The 15,922-nt window shown below is 39.6% G+C and overlaps 2 protein-coding genes across 8 annotated transcripts in view; one reads left to right on the top strand and one right to left on the bottom strand.

Moving 5' to 3' along the window:
* Positions 1 to 388: 388 nt before the first annotated feature.
* Positions 389 to 9,604, bottom strand: METTL21A (methyltransferase 21A, HSPA lysine). Of its 6 annotated transcripts, none has more exons than XM_081957736.1 (5): positions 9,500 to 9,604; positions 8,688 to 8,766; positions 6,587 to 6,735; positions 1,858 to 1,969; positions 389 to 933 (listed from the first exon to the last, which is right to left on the bottom strand). In XM_081957736.1, the coding sequence occupies exons 3-5, from the start codon at positions 6,731 to 6,733 to the stop codon at positions 536 to 538; spliced, it is 657 nt and encodes a 218-aa protein (XP_081813862.1). In that variant the 5' UTR covers positions 6,734 to 6,735; positions 8,688 to 8,766; positions 9,500 to 9,604; the 3' UTR covers positions 389 to 535. The 6 variants fall into 6 exon arrangements, with proteins under 6 accessions (XP_081813862.1, XP_081813861.1, XP_081813860.1 ...); XM_081957735.1 differs by lacking the exon at positions 9,500 to 9,604 and adding an exon at positions 9,160 to 9,271; XM_081957734.1 differs by lacking the exon at positions 9,500 to 9,604 and adding an exon at positions 9,160 to 9,219 and having other exon boundaries at positions 6,587 to 6,741; positions 8,724 to 8,766.
* Positions 9,605 to 13,468: 3,864 nt separating this feature from the next.
* The window catches only part of CCNYL1 (cyclin Y like 1), a 55,429-nt gene continuing 52,975 nt past the window's right edge, over positions 13,469 to 15,922 (top strand). For both annotated transcript variants that reach the window (XR_014174210.1, XM_081939785.1), the window contains exon 1: positions 13,469 to 14,082. Coding sequence is in view for 1 of the 2 variants with exons in the window: in XM_081939785.1 (XP_081795911.1) it covers positions 13,845 to 14,082 (238 nt within the window). In the remaining variant the exon portion in view is untranslated. The remainder of the gene's footprint in view (positions 14,083 to 15,922) is intronic.

Consider the following 15,922-nt stretch of genomic DNA (forward strand, 5'->3'; position numbering starts at 1 on the left):
AAAAGGGCATGGATACCCTTTAGGAAGCTTATAGAATGCTCCTGGGGGCTGAGGGGGTAAAATTGAGCAAAAAACGGGCCATTTCTGCCCTCCCCATCCCCCAGGGGCTCTCTAAAAGCTTCCTAACAAGCTATGCACGGCCATTTTGGTGAAGGGGCGGGGTTTCGGGAGGCAAAAAATGCTGTATTCAGTGTATAAGACGCTCCCAGATTTTCAGCCTCTTTTTTGAGGAAAAAAGGTGTGTCTTATACTCTGAAAAATACGGTAATAGATTGCTATCCTTCGATGGCTTACCTGATTAATTCTTTATTTTAACAATGAGTAAATCAAGAAGAGTGTCTTTATAGGAAACTCAACCTGATTAACTCCAAATAAGGAAACAAAAAATATTAGTTTCACTTTATTCTCATAAAGTACTTTCATTGTGACAGAGAGAGGGGGGGGGAGGGAGATGCTGCATGGGAGTTTTTGATCCAAGTATTGGAGCAATGAGAAAGAGAAGACATGAACTGGCAAGAAATGATAATCAGACCAATCACAAATCCTCCTTCAGGACATGCCTTTGTGCTCTAAATATATGCACATCATTACCAGGGTCATAGAGCACTTCATGCACTGTAAAATGTTCTCTAAGCATCTTCAGGAAATTCTGGTCCCGCTCATAGCGGAGACGGCATGATAACAGGATTACAGTCTCATCAGAGCAGAGATAATCCAGTGTCTGAAGAAGATCTGCAAATGTTTCTTCCAGATAAACTATGTCTGCACCCAAGATGATATCATATTCTCCTGGAAAAAATTCTGCCAAATCTTGTCCCCAGGTAAGTTCCTTTACTGCTGCTCTTGACTGAAGGTTGACAGGTAAATTATTTTGCACATTTGACTCAAGTAAGGGCAATGTTGCCTTTCGGTCTGTGATTGTAACTTGAGCACCTAAGAGGAGAAACATGATGGAAAAATGGAGAGGGAACATGAAATATACTTACAATGGGAAACTATTGAAATTTAAAGACAGAATCACAAATCGGGGGTGGGTAAGGATGTATATAAATATAATGATGAGAATAGCTGGGAATTGTAACCAAGTCTACATCTCAGCCAAAAATAGGCAGGGGGGTTTACAAGCACAATAACTATATATGTATACTTTTTGTTCTCTTTTTTATAAAAGAAGGAGGAAGATATATGTCAAAATGAAATATGTATACTGAAAAGGAATTATAAATACCATCAACATAAAATGGAGCTTGCTCAGAGGCTGAAATACACCAAGTAAATGAGATAAAGAGTGGGAAATAGAGGAGACAGAGGGAAGAAGAGAGGCATATGAGAGAGGACAAGGGAGAAGAGGAGGAGAGAAAGAAGGGGTGGAAAGGGGAAAAAGGAGAAGGAGAGAGGAAGGGGAAGTAGAGAAGGATGACAGAGGAAAGAAAAGAGGTAGGGAGGGGAAGGAGAGAGGGAGAAGAAAGTGACAAATATGGTGTATGGAGAGCAGAAGAGCCAATAATTGTTTTTGGGAGCTGATGGTAAGGTGAATTGATGTAAACATTTAATAATACAATGATGTTGGGTATTTTAATAGTATATATGTGATTATATGTTATGAAAATGGAAAAATAAAAAACTCAATTTAAAAAAAGAAGAGAAACATGGAGGACTGTAAAGAGAATCGTTATTCGAATAAATTTAGGGGAAAAACTGATAAAGATAAGCAATATTCTAGGAAAACACAAAGATGAATGCACACATCCTTTTTGTTCCATTAATATTAGTAACGCTAAAAGGAAACTACCATTTGAGATCCCAGTTAGATGCCAAAATGAATTGCTAGCCTACACTGGTTCCAGAGTAACTTACCAAGTAACACAGCAACAATTCCAAGGAGGCCTGTCCCAGCTCCTAACTCAATCACCCTGCGTCCCTGCAGATCAATGCCTCCCGTCTCCAGGAAGGTGCACAAGACCACTGCCTAGGTGAGGAGGAAACAAAATCTAATTAAGAATACTCATACAAGTCCATTCAGAAAATAGCATTTCTTCCATCACCTATACGAGAAGTTTATAAAAAATGTTTTAAGCACAAGATGTGATTTTCAGGCCACCAAGTGAAAGTCTTTATTTTGGAACTTTTAAATGTGCATATCTAGTTTTTATTTTTCAAGAGTGAAAGGTAGAAAATTCCCAACTGAAATAAAAACAGGCAGAAGTCACCTTCCTAATGGTAAGAGGAGGGCTAAGGGGATTGTCATCTATTCCTGCGCTTCTGGTGCACTAGGTAGTCCTTGACTTGTGACCGTTTATTTATCGCGGTTCCAAGTCATAATGGTGCTGAAAAAAGTGACATACAGCTGGTCCTCACTTTCCTGCAGCCACATGATCAGAATTTGGACATTTGACAAATGGAATGTATTTACAGTGGTTGCAGCATCCTAGGAGTGACGTGATTGTTATTTGGGATCTTTCAAGGGAGCTTCCAACAAACAATTAAAAGGGGAAATCAGATCCACTTAACGACTGGGATAAAAAGGTCATAAATTAGACATAATTTATTTAATGACTGCATAACTTATTGATGGAGTTCCAGTCCTAATTGCAGTCATAAGTCAAGGGCTACCTGTAGTAAGTAGTGTGCTCTAACACTGAGGTAAGTAAGAAGTATGTATGTGTGGGAATAATCAAAGGGAATTACACAAAAAAAATTAAATATTTACTAACACATCTTCTAACTACAGCTAGAATTGCCTTTGCTCAATACTGGAAACAAACTACTACTCCCCCGGAAGAATTAATGATAAAAAAAACACTGGACTGCACAGAGATGGACAAATTAACTCTAAAATTAAAAGATAAAGAGGAATCAGAATATTATGAAATCTGGAATAATTGGTATGAATGGTTAGAAAACAAGAAAAATAATTAAGCCAAAAATAATATATATAAATACATATAGAACTGTGTATAAAAGTACGTAAATATAGAAGCGGAATATTATAAACATGTATAGATAAAGATGATATAACAAGGTACAAATGTTAACATAATGACTGTAATATATGGTGAAAAGAGGAAAACATGTTTGATAAGATGATATGACAATGTACAAAATGTTGACATAACAATTGTAACATATGCTGAAAAGAGAAAAACAATAAAAATTACCAGGAAAAAAAAATAAGTATGTATGTGTATATCCGTGCATGTAAACGTGTGTGTGTGTATATGTATGTATGTATATGCAGTACTGTGCAAAAGTTTTAGGCAGGTATGAAAAAATGCTGTAAACAAAGAATGCTTTCAGGAATATAAATAATGATTGTTTATTTCTGTCAATGTTCAAAATGCAAAGTGAGTGAACAAAAGAAAAATCTAAATCAAATCAATATTTGGTGTGACCACCTTTTGCCTTCACAACAGCAGCAATTCTTCTAGGTACACTTGCATACAGTTTTTGAAGGAACTCGGCTGGTAGGTTGTTCCAAACATCTTAGAGAACTAACCACAGATCTTCTGTGGATGTAGGCTTTCTCACATCCTTCTGTCTCTCTCATGTAATCCCAGACACACTCTATGATGTTGAGATCAGGGGTCTGTGGGGGCCATGCCATCACTTCCAGTACTTCTTGTTCTTCTTTACGCTGAAGATAGTTCTTAATGACTTTGGCCGTATGTTTGGGGTCATTGTCCTGCCACAGAATAAATTTGGGGCCAATCATACGCCTCCCTGATGGTATTGCATGATGGATAAGTATCTGCCTGTATTTCTCAGCATTGAGAACACCATTAATCCTGATCAAATCTCCAACTCCATTTGCAGAAATGCAGCCCCAAACGTTCAAGGTACCTCCACCATGCTTTACTGTTGCCTGCAGACTCATTATTATACCGCTCTCCAGCCCTTCGACGAACTGCCTTCTGCTACAGCCAAATATTTCAAATTTTGACTCATCAGTCCAGAGCACCTGCTGCCATTTTCCTGCACCCCAGTTCCTATGTTTTCATGCATACTTTAGTCGCTTGGCCTTGTTCCCACGTCAGAGGTATAGCTTTTTGGCTGCAACTCTTCCATGAAGACCACTTCTGGCCAGACCTCTCCGGACAGTAGATGGGTATACCTGGGTCCCACTGGTTTCTGCCAGTTCTGAGCTGATGGCACTGCTGGACATCTTCTGATTTCAAAGGGCAATAAGCTTTATGTATCTTTCATCTGCTGCACTAAGTTTCCTTGGCAGACCACTGCGTCTACGATCCTCAACGTTGCCTGTTTCTTTGTGCTTCTTCAAAAGAGCTTGAACAGCACATCTTGAAACCCCAGTCTGTTTTGAAATGTTTGTCTGGGGGAGACCTTGCTGATGCAGTATAACTACCTTGTGTCTTGTTGCTGTGCTCAATCTTGCTATGACATGAAACTGTCTTTCACAACCTCACCTTGGTAGCAGAGTTTGGCTGTTCCTCACCAGTTTTAAGCCTACACAGCTGTTTCTGTTTCAGTTCATGACTGGGTTTCAACCTATGTGTGACATTGATGATCATTAGCATCTGTTTGGTATAATTGGTTGATCATACACCTGACTATAATCCTACAAAATCCCTGACTTTGTGCAAGTGTATCTATGAGAATTGCTGCTGTTTTGAAGGCAAAGGGTGGTCACACCAAATATTGATTTGATTTAGATTTTTCTTTTGTTCACTCAAACAATCATTATTTATATTTCTGAAAGCATTCTTTTGTTTACAGCATTTTTTCACACCTGCCTAAAACCTTTGCACAGTACTGTGTGTGTGTGTGTGTGTACACAAAAACATATATATATATATATATATATATATATATATATATATATATATGTATGTATGTATGTATGTATGTATGTATGTATGTATGTATGTATGCATGCATATTCATATATAGCACATGTGTGTTCACACAAAAGTGACAATAAATGTTATCCTATCTTAAAATCATAGTCTATATAACGAATATCTTTAAAAATTTCCAAAGTGACCAAAATTTATTCTTAGTGCAGTTCTACCTAATCTCTTTTTAAATAGATATCTTTGAAGATCAAACAATTCAGTGCTCAGAAAACAGATACCACTTTTATCACTTTCTTTCATACTGAAATAAACAATTTTAGCAAGGCAGCAAGAATATAAATGAGTATTCCATAAGGTTGCAATCCTAGATTCATTTATAGGAAATGAGCCCCTATAACAGCATAGAAATTCTAGTAAATATATATTGTAATTTTTCAATTTTCAACCTTTAGAGAACTATTTTTGACCAATATAAAATATTGACACTTATTTACCAAGTGTCTTCAACACAAGGTGTTACAGTTGTCAGAAAATTGTTAATTTATGTAACAATGTTATTATGACAAGTTAAGTAGATGACAGACTAGAACTGTGAAAGAAACTCTAATGAACTACTTGCCACCACAAAGTAAACTACAGTATCTCTTGGAGAGCCATGTTTTATATCACCACAATAAAATTATCTTTAAAATAGATAACTGTATTAACCCAGCATAAACCTCTGCCTAAATAATTCATTTTTTTTAAAAAAAAAGTCTTGTTTTTTTAGTTCATCTTTACTGTTTTGAAACAACTCAAGGCAGAAAACATACCTAATGCTCCTTCCTCCTCCTATTTTCCCCACAACAACTGTGTAAGGGGAGTGGGCTGAGTGTGTGTGACTGGCCCAAAGTCACAGGACTAGACCTCAGTCTCCTGGTGTCTATCTGAAGGAAGATATTTGGGGGCAAGTTATATGGTCTGTTGTTGATCTCAGCTATTGGTGATTGCTGGCTGAAAATGAAATAGAAACATATTCAGCTCCATGTTACCGAAAGACTTTTTCATCTAAGCACCAATTCCAGTGAGGAAAAACAATAGGAATCTCAATTAGGAATGTGCAAAATCTACCATTCCATAATTACATTACTATCCTCTCAAAAACATTGCTGTTGGAAATTTTGGATGGGATGGAAAGTAATCATGATAGGAAGGGATGGAAAATCTACACCAGCCTTCCTCATTCTGATGGTTTTCCATTTTGGGGTATGATGAGAGTTGTAATCTAGCTAATCTGGAAAATGTCAAGTTCCCTATCAAAACCTTAGCAAAAAATTTGAATGAACCACTCAGCCAGAGGCTCTCAGACACACAATATTGTAAGGTTATATAAGAATTGGACTGTCCACTAGGATGATGCCATATAAAGCAGATAATTACCATCTGCCATGGGGGTTAAATGCAAATTCTCTCTTATTATCCCTAATCCTGGAAGTTTGAATCTGTTCCTTATTTCTCTCCCTGTATAATTGACATATCTTTTCTAGAAAGCATAGACTCCTAGCTTGACTCTCAGATGAAAAGTTCTCCAAGCATCTTCCTGCTTCAGTTAAATAAGATATATAATTTTAGAATTCTGTCACTTTTGTTTTTGTTGAATGCAATAAACATTATAACCTCAGAGAGGTCGGAAATATTAGTTCAATTGCTAAAGTACCATGTCCAGTTTCTACAGACCTCCTTAGTGAACCATTACAATTCTCCACAATTGAATCAATGCAAATTATACGCACCGCATCCCAAACCACAGCAGCTACACCCAACTGTGTCCAATTCTGCTTAATGTGAATTGTATGGTTGGCAAAACAGAATGTAGAGGAAGATTTATGTAACTTCTGCATTCCCCAAAGAGCTGTGCTGTCATAAGGAACCAAAGCCATCTCTTTGCCTATCAAACCAAGGAAACATACAGAATTGAAAAACCTCCCATGTGAAACCCATTCACAAGAACAAAGTTTTATTCTGTCCACTTCTACACAATTTTAGTTCAGATTCATTCTATTAAGTGGACAATACGAATACGTACACTGAAAACTGAGCTCCCAATTATACTCTAGTGATGAGAACCAGGCTAAATAAAAAGCATACAGTAAAGTTACTAATTTATGGCAATTGTTCAAATATGCTTATTGATATGCACTCTCGTGTTGTTGGTATTATGTTCAGCTGTTGACTAGTTTTCATATTCCAAAGAATGTAAAATTTATTAATCTAATCATGCAAGCAAAACATGAACATTAAACATACACATAAATTAGGACACTACATGGTGCTGCCCTTAAAAAGCATTCAGAAGCTAATGTCATCGAGAATGCAGCAGCTCCAGCAGTTATGGGAATGCCCATTTAATGTCAATGGTGCAAGAATGCTAACTAATTATCAATTAACTTCTGAGCACAATTCAAGTTGCAGTTGACATCTTTAAAGCCTTTCGTGACTCAGAACATGGATATCTAGGGGACCTCCTGTTCCCAGCAGGTTCCCTCTCTGAAAAAATGTTGTTTATACTGTAGATTTCCAAGAGTTTGGTCTTCTTGAGAAGTTGCTGCCCACATCTCTACAGCTGCATTCCCCTGAAGATTCAACGTACCCTGGCATTATTGAGATTTAGGAAACCATTCAACCTAGTTATTTTAACAGTGCTCTGAAGGGTTCATTACTTGAGAGAGATTTTCCTGTGTAAGAACCCATAACTCAATGGAGATACAATTTATTTTAATATTTTTAATGCAAGGTAAAATTGTTAGCAACTCAAGAATCAGTTGATGGCTGGAGTGGCATATAAGCCTCATACAATAAATACATATAAAAAAATATGAAGAAAATGGGAACCATTTGAGTGTTACTCCAATTATGGAATCCTCGAGGCTCTCTGAGCTTGGTTGTTTGCTTGCAGACATTTTGTTATCAGACTGGGTAACACCTTTAGTGTTAGAAGGGAGTGAAGTTTGCTCTCTTTATATATAGTAGTGTTGAAAGAAATGTCCTTCTGGTTCGACTCCAAGTGGGGAAAAAGACACTGGAGACATGGAGGCTGCTTGGAAAGATGGTTTTAATGGTGGACAGGACCACATGGCCTGAGTCCTCAACAGAAAAGGTGATCATGTGCTTCAATGTTGGTGGAGAAGAAGAGAAGGGGCTTGCTAGGCTTTTTATAACCTGTTCAGTCCAACCTCTGTTTCCTGTTCCTGTGTAAGAAATGTATTCTGATTGGTTGTCAGACTCACATAGGCCCATGCAGGGTTTGGGTTTGGTTGAATTCTCAGAGTTCTCAGATGCCATGTGTTCAGTTGAGTAAAGTGCCAATATTATCATGCCTTAATCCCATCCCCCTGGAGCTGATGGGGAGAACTCTTTATTATGTAAAGGGACTGGCTTGGCCTTAATGGCCCATTGACAAAGTGGGTGGAGGCAGAAAGATACAGGGAGCTATTCTCAATTTAAAACATGTTTCTTCCTTTTCACATCCAGGAAAATATAATATTCTGCCTTTTCAATATTTCCTAGGATATTTCATTTTTCTGGGAGAGGGCTGGGTGATAACTTTCCACAGTAGCTTGCCTTGTCAGACTGTCTGACAATATACTACTGTAAGAAGCCCCCCTCCCCAGTATGAAATATGCAGTAACTGAAATATAGTATGAAATATACATACAAATCCATGTACTCATCAAACCAATTTGTCAACCGTCCCAGAATTGTTCTGCTTATCAATAAACAGAGTCCTTCTTTCCAATCAGTCTCCATTTTATTTCCAGAACCTTTGGCTTGAAACCGGACTGGATTTTTTCCCCAACACTACCATATTCAAAGGACTTGAAGAATAAAACTTACGTGCTTTGTACTAAAAGTATAACAAAGTAAGCTTGCCTGGTGCGCTCTGGAAAGAGAAAGCGTCATGGACGGCTAAGTCCTGAAACACAAAAGACCCGAGGTGGTTAAGCGCAATCAAGATACCTTCAGACTTCTGCAGTAAGTCGCTGTTAAATTTGTTTTGTTTGGCTTGGTGCGTTGCATTAACCCGTAACGTAGTTTGCAAATTATGTATTATGATCTGGTATCGGAAATCCCCTAATTGTGGTTTAATGCAAGACACCATGGTTTGGTGCAACACGTGACTACCATAGCTATCAAGCAAGAAATCGCGCAAGTTTGCAACGCTAAATTGATTTCCCTTTCTCTTGTTGCTTTCCCTACAAAGTTCTCCTCTCCCTTCTCCCCCCCCCCCCACCTTAGATGCTGCTAATCTTAGGGAGGCAAACCCTCCTCCCCGCCCCCAGCCTTCCCCATCCCTTCCTCACGCAACTCTGACTCTACGAAGATCCTCCACTCGGGACGGGCACGTGAGCACTGAAGCACCACAGAGAAGCTAGTCAAAGGGAGAATGGCTATAGAGATAGGAAGAGAGAGAAAAAGGAAGAAAGGCGTCGCTAGCATGTCACATCAAAATATGAAGAACCCCAGAAGCCTTATGGACACAGGATGCTGCTGCTATACAACCAGCCCTAAGTTTTAGAGAACATAACTTGCTTCGGAAGATGGAAAATAATTCAATGGATCACTAGTCCAATGGTATTTCTAACTTGTTTCTATCTCTACGAACGCTACCTCCTCTACTGTATTAGCATTGCAGCGACAATATCTACCGCTGGTCGGCGTACTGTGGCGTCGGTCTGAGCATCTGCAGCCGCTTCTTTCGTTTTGCGTTGACAAAAAACGTATCATTTAGCCTTCCGTCTGTAATTATTGGTTAGGAATAAACTCCATTTCGCTAAGCTTGATTTTTGACTAACCGTGATTTTTTTTTCTTTCGTTTAATCGCGTGCGATTCTCGGAGACGATTCTAGATAAGTCCCTGCAGTTTTCTTGGCAAGGTTTTTCAGACTATTGCCTTTGCCTCCTTCCCAGGGCTGAGAGAGGCCAAGATTACACAGCTAGCATTGTGCCCAAGGCAGGACTAGAACTCACGATCCCCCGTTTCTAGCCTACACCAAACTGGCTCCCAAACTATGGTTAAGATTCCATAAATTCTATAAAATAAATGCCCAAGAGCAGAACAAGAAACAACGCATGGAAATTAATCAAGGAGAAAATCAACCTAGAAAGAAGGAGAAATTTCTTGACAGTTAAAAGGACTAGTCAATGGAATAGCTAGCCTTCAGAAGTTGTAGGTCCTCCATCACCTTTTAAGAAGAGACTGGACAACCATTTGTCTGAAATAGTATAGTGTCCCCAGCTTGAGCAGGGGGGTTGGACTGGAAGATCTCCAAGGACCTTCCAACTCTTGTTATTATCTTATTCTGTTGTATTAAATTCAAACTAAATGATGAGTGGGTAAGTATCCATTGAACTCATGATACTTTTTGTTGTGGACATTTGCATCCAAGGATGCAAGATTCCCCCTTCCCAATTTTTTCTTTTAGAATATTTTCAATTCTGCTGTATTTATGTACCAAGTAGAATATCCTGCCCAGCTAATGAAGAATATTGGAATATGAAGCAAAGCACAAAAATGATTTTTTTTTTAACCAGCCATTTTTCTCCTAACTTCTGGAATAATCAGAATCATGTGTTTCTTCACCATCATAAAGTTTACTACATTCATTACATTCTGCTAAACTATAAACTGGCTGCATCTATCCAATAAACTAAACAATAAACCATAATAACCATTATAAAATATATAGGCCAAGTAAGTCACATTTTTAGAGAAAAGGATTACTGGTATGTAGAGGAAGAGTCACAGAGATGCTAATATTATTTTCTGATCAGGTTCATGCTCATGTTTCTCATTAGTGGAAGAATCCAATCACTGCTGAACTTGCATCACAGTTCTGGCACATCTCTGCCGCCTAGCCTATGATGCTAAAAAAAATATCCATTAAGGAATGAATGTGTTCACCACATAATAATGGTGAACTGTGGTCTAAATGAAACAGCATGAAGAGGGCTTTCCTTTTTTTAGGTCAGCAAAGTGGAAGTAAATGAAACATTTATTAATCAAGCGTGAAAGTGTTTTGCACACTTAATTTGTTTCATTAAAAAAAAAATACCATACTTGCAAGAGCAGATTTGGCCAATATAAAGTTATCACTATCTTTTAGATACGAAGTTGTAGCCAGAAATTGGAAGGGAGCCATACAGAAAAGTCTGCCATACAGAAAAGTAATAAAAATCTGCATATTAAAATAAGTTGTAAAATTGAGTACTCTTCAATGTTAATTTTCATCTATTTTTTAAAAAAAAGCTATTATAACTTTTAAATCCAAGATTTTGTTTTTGACACTTTGTTTCTTCAGTCCTCTCAACATTCTCATCTTTTTCTTTCAGTTGTATAACACGTGATTTCTAATTTCTGCTTTTCCAAGCACCACATACATTTTGAACTGAAGTTTACTGTCAACCCATCAGGAAGAATCCAATTTGCATGATCACTGCTAAACTTGCATCAGTTCTGGCACTTCTCTGCCCACTGATCAAGTGCTCTGGTGTAGCAACTGACAGTTCCATGATTAAATTTGCAGAATACCAACCCGAGTTCTTAGATCCTAGCTAGCTTTTAACAAAGGAAGCAACACAGCTTTTTAAGACCAAACTGACCATATTTATTGATATACAAACTTTCTCAAGTTACTTTTTAATACATTTTTTGAAAAACAGGTCAGATCAATCATTTAATAAAGTGGAAACAATTAACTTTGGAACATGTAGATTGTCTTAGATTTTTTTCAGCGATGCTTAATCAGAGAAAACTTTGCCAAATGTTTTGGAAATAGAAACCTACCAGCACCTGGATTATGGCTCTTTTTTGGTATATCCCCTTTGAGAGTTTATACAAATATCTTATCCCAATATTTATTTTGTGGTACCTATTTCTTATTTGGTCTAATTGCATTGCTTCTATTCAAAGTACTATTCTAAACAGGTTTTCCAGCATTTTCACTGGATACAGTAGCATTCATTTCTCTGTATTTACTGTTCATTTTGAAACATTTTATTAAATTACAAAATAAAATACAAAAATACAAAAGCAAATAGTAAGACACAGTGGGGAGGAAAGGGGGAAAGAAAAATGAGCGGTGGAAGAAGTGTTAACTTCTTATTCTCCTTATTGCAGTAGAATAAAGCATTAACATGGAAATTCAACTTTTTGTTTTTCCATAATATAAACTAGCCTTTTCTATAACAACAAATCAATGTAATCAGTAAAACCCAAAATCCACCTCAAGCACAAAGTCCAGAAGCGGTTTCTATGTAGCAACAAAAGTATTTATATTCTTTTCTTTGATCAAAACAGTCATTTAGCCATCTCTGCCAACTCCATCCACTTCTGTAGCCATACATCCATGGTGGGACTTGAAATGTCCTTCCATTTTTGTGCATACAATAGTCTTGCTGCCATCAACGTATATAAATCAAAGCTCCAAATTTTTTTCTGTCTTTTTTTATTAAACCCAAAATTATCTAGTTTCATATTTAAGAATTTTATGTATTAACATATTAATCTTACTCCAAAATTTCTTTGCTTTATCACGTGTCTGTATTTGCTGTTAACCTCCAGTGTTACATAGTTATTTTTAATTTGGATTGTTATGATGCTGGGTTCACAATGTCTAGATCAAGCAGGTGGCAGCCTACCAATTTTATGTATTTGTATGTTGTGCCTTTTGAATCCAATGTTAACTCCTGGCAACTGCACAGACAAGTTCTTGCAGTTTTCTTGGCCAGTGTTTTCAGACCTGGTTCGTCCTTACCTCCTTCTTAGGGCTGAAAGAAAGTGACTGGCCCAAGGTCACCCAGTTGGCTTTATGCCTAAAGCGAGACTAGAACTCACTTTCTCCCAATTCCTAGCGGATTCTTATGAACTATTCAAATACTAAGAACGTTCATTATTATACTGGGCAAAGGGAGCAATCACCATATCCCCCCCCCCCCGTAACATTTTTGCACGAAAGAATCCAAGACATTATATTGGGGGGGGGGCAATAAAAATCAATGAGGTCTACTAAAATCACAGAATAGTCAAGTAATAACAAAAGGGGGGGGAGCGTCCACACTGGGTCTGCTGTACTGTTTATGTTTATGTGCTCGCACTGCGCCCTAAGTTCGATTCCTAGTGACTCCGGGGATGCCACATCCCTTCATTTTCTTAGCAATGCTTCATATCCGGTTTGCCACGCCCTTCTCCCGGCCCAGTCCTGGGATTCCCCGGAGACATTTGCTCGGTCCATCGCTACTCTCCGGTTCCCGAAAGGTGGGCGCGGTGGCCTCCACTCTGCCACCTGTCGACTCTAAGCCAGAACGAAACCCGCCAGCGGCCATCACCCGGCCCTGCCCGCCCCCTCCCCCCCCCCCACCGCAGCTGTGTGAAAGTGGAGGCAAAACCAGGCCAGGCCGTTTGGGACAAACGTTGCTCTCGGCAGCCACGAAGGAGAGCGGCTGAGCCGGACGGAAAGGAAGTGGCGTCCAAGAGATTGGAATCCAGAGTCGTTTCCGGCCCAGTCACTCTCCCCACTTCCAGTTGTCACCACGGGCGGGCGATTCACCGGAGGAAGTGCGCCCCGCCCAGCGAATACAGAGAAGATAAGCCACGCCCCCCGCCCCCGCTTCCTTTTCGAACGCTCGGAGGGGACGCGCCGAGAGCGGAGCGCAGACGGCCCCGCCCTGCTTCATAGCTTTGGGTGGCACCACCGGGGCTCTCCCCTGGGACGGGACGGCCGTCGCGGTCACGTGAGTGCGTAAGGCGCGGGCCGCGATTGGCTGGTGCTCGGGTGCCGCGTGAGAGCGCCGTCGCAGAGTTGTCTCTGGCGGAGACGGGGCTGCAGGCTCCGCTCTTCCTTCTCCGGCTTCTGGGCTCGTCCCACTGAGGCGGCGACGGAGGCAAAGCGAGAATGAGGCGGCGCTGATGTGGCCGTCCCTGCGGCCTCCTGCAGCCCCGCTCGGGCCCAGCCCAGGCGGCGCCGGCGGCGGCAGTAGTAGTTCCGCACCAGCATGGGCAACACCGTCACCTGCTGCGTGTCTCCCGGTGCCAGCCCGAAGCTCGGCCGGCCCCGCGGGTCTGCTCTGGGGTCGGGCGGCGGCGGGCGAGCAGGGGCCGGGCCCGCGGCTGCAGGACTAGAGCGGAGAGGTGGTGCTTACCGGGAGATCGCCGAGGCGGACTCGGGAGACTCGGATCCCGGCGGGGGGGGCCCTCACCTGCAGCACATCAGCGACCGCGAGTTCCCGGACGGTGAGTAGTGACAGCGGCTACTGCGAGTCCGTGCCGGCCTTTTCGGAAGCCTCCCTCGCAAACGGATAGTGGGCCTCCGTTTAAGGAATCGCGTAAAGCCACGGAGTTACTGGAGGAAAATCGGGGCCCGGTGTTTGTGTGTGTGTTTTCTCAACCACTGTGCATGGGCCCACCTGGTTTCTGTCACGCTGAATATGGCCGGGTTCCCATTGTGGGTGTGAGACGGTCAACTTTCTGGAAGGAAGTGATCGGGCCCTCTCACACACCACAGTCATTAGCTTGGAAGAGATAACGTGTCTTTGTGAAATACAAAAGCTGCACATGCGAAATCATAAAAGTTGCATTTACAAAAAACATAAATTTAGAAATCAAAATATTCTCTTAGGCAGTCATCATGAGTTGAAACAATATTGCCAACTTTTGTTGCCTTGAGGAAGAGACATCAACATGTTCTAATGGATTTTTTTGGGGGGGCGTGGAACAAATCTAGAGAGAATTTCACCCTTCAGATCACTAGTTGTTGGCTTTTTCCTGGTTATTTGAGCAGCAATTTCCTGAGTTGTTACAGTTATGTGCTTGGAGTTGGTGCATTTTTTTTCTTCCAGAATTACTTTTGTTTCTGCTACTGGACATTTTCATATGCATGGTAATGTAGCATTTGTGAAATGATGTCTCTTCATAGATTGAAATTTGCTTTTGAAAAGGATTCATTGATCTGCTTAAATATCATCCAAATTTGTTGCAGAAGATTGGGACTTTCTGGAGAAGATTTTAATTACATATTCATGGATTTCAGAGTGGGGTAATAGCTTGTACGTCTCTGTAGGACAAGAGGTTCCAACTTCAAAGGATTTCAACATAGGTAACATTTAAGCTGAAGAAGTGACCCCATAATGCAATTACGGTATATTAATAGTAAATGTATGATGTCCATGAAAGTTTCAGAAATTCAGTAGATTGAATTTATATTTAGCTATAATTGGAATTTGTCTAAATCACTGGGGCAGCTCCATCCTGCTCAGTAAATTAATAATAAAATCTTGCTTTAATAGTCATATTGTGAGCAAAATTGAATTTAGATGTGGAAACACCCCGTAATCAAAAGAATGTAACATAAAACACAATTTTATCTAATTTTCAGTTGGCTTCTTCAATTCAGATGCTGTCTCTGCATATTGGCTATTTTGTGAAGTGTTATAAATTTTCTAGAAATAATGAAAACAGCAAAGCAAGGGGGGTTGGAACCTGATATATTATTTTGACTGGATATTAGTGTCAAACTATAGCCAAGCCAACAGTTGAGATACAGCATTTAAATCAGATTCTAATCCATCTCTTTCTCTTAACTCAAGATTAGATTGTTTTATTGTTAAATCAAGAGAGGTTACTTTACAAGGAAGTAGAAATTTTTTACTCTATAACGGGGACAAATTTGGATTAACAGGCTAGTTTATAGCTATATATTGTTGCACAATTTATAAATTTATTGTGGTTGGTTTATGTGGTTACTCTATGATCTACTGTATCACAAAACCAGGAAATTGGATTAATTGAATACACTGGTTAATTTATGTTTCTTATATGCTTTATAATTATACTGGCCATGTAATGCATTTTGAATTGGTTGAAACGTGTTAGTATTGATAATTGATTTGGCAAAATCAATATGAGCAAGCCTGAAAAAATCCCAGTTTCAGGATTGAACTAATTTTTATTTAATAATTTAATAGTTTAATGATTAAGTATTGATAATTGATTTGGCAAAATCAATATGAGCAGGGCTGAAGGAATTACACAGACTGTAATAAAGAAAATTAAGCTCTAAATTGATCAAGGTCTG

This window comes from Natrix helvetica, assembly GCF_964273705.1.
Source record: "Natrix helvetica genome assembly, chromosome: 1".
In the NCBI taxonomy this organism is placed as follows: Eukaryota; Metazoa; Chordata; class Lepidosauria; order Squamata; family Natricidae; genus Natrix; species Natrix helvetica.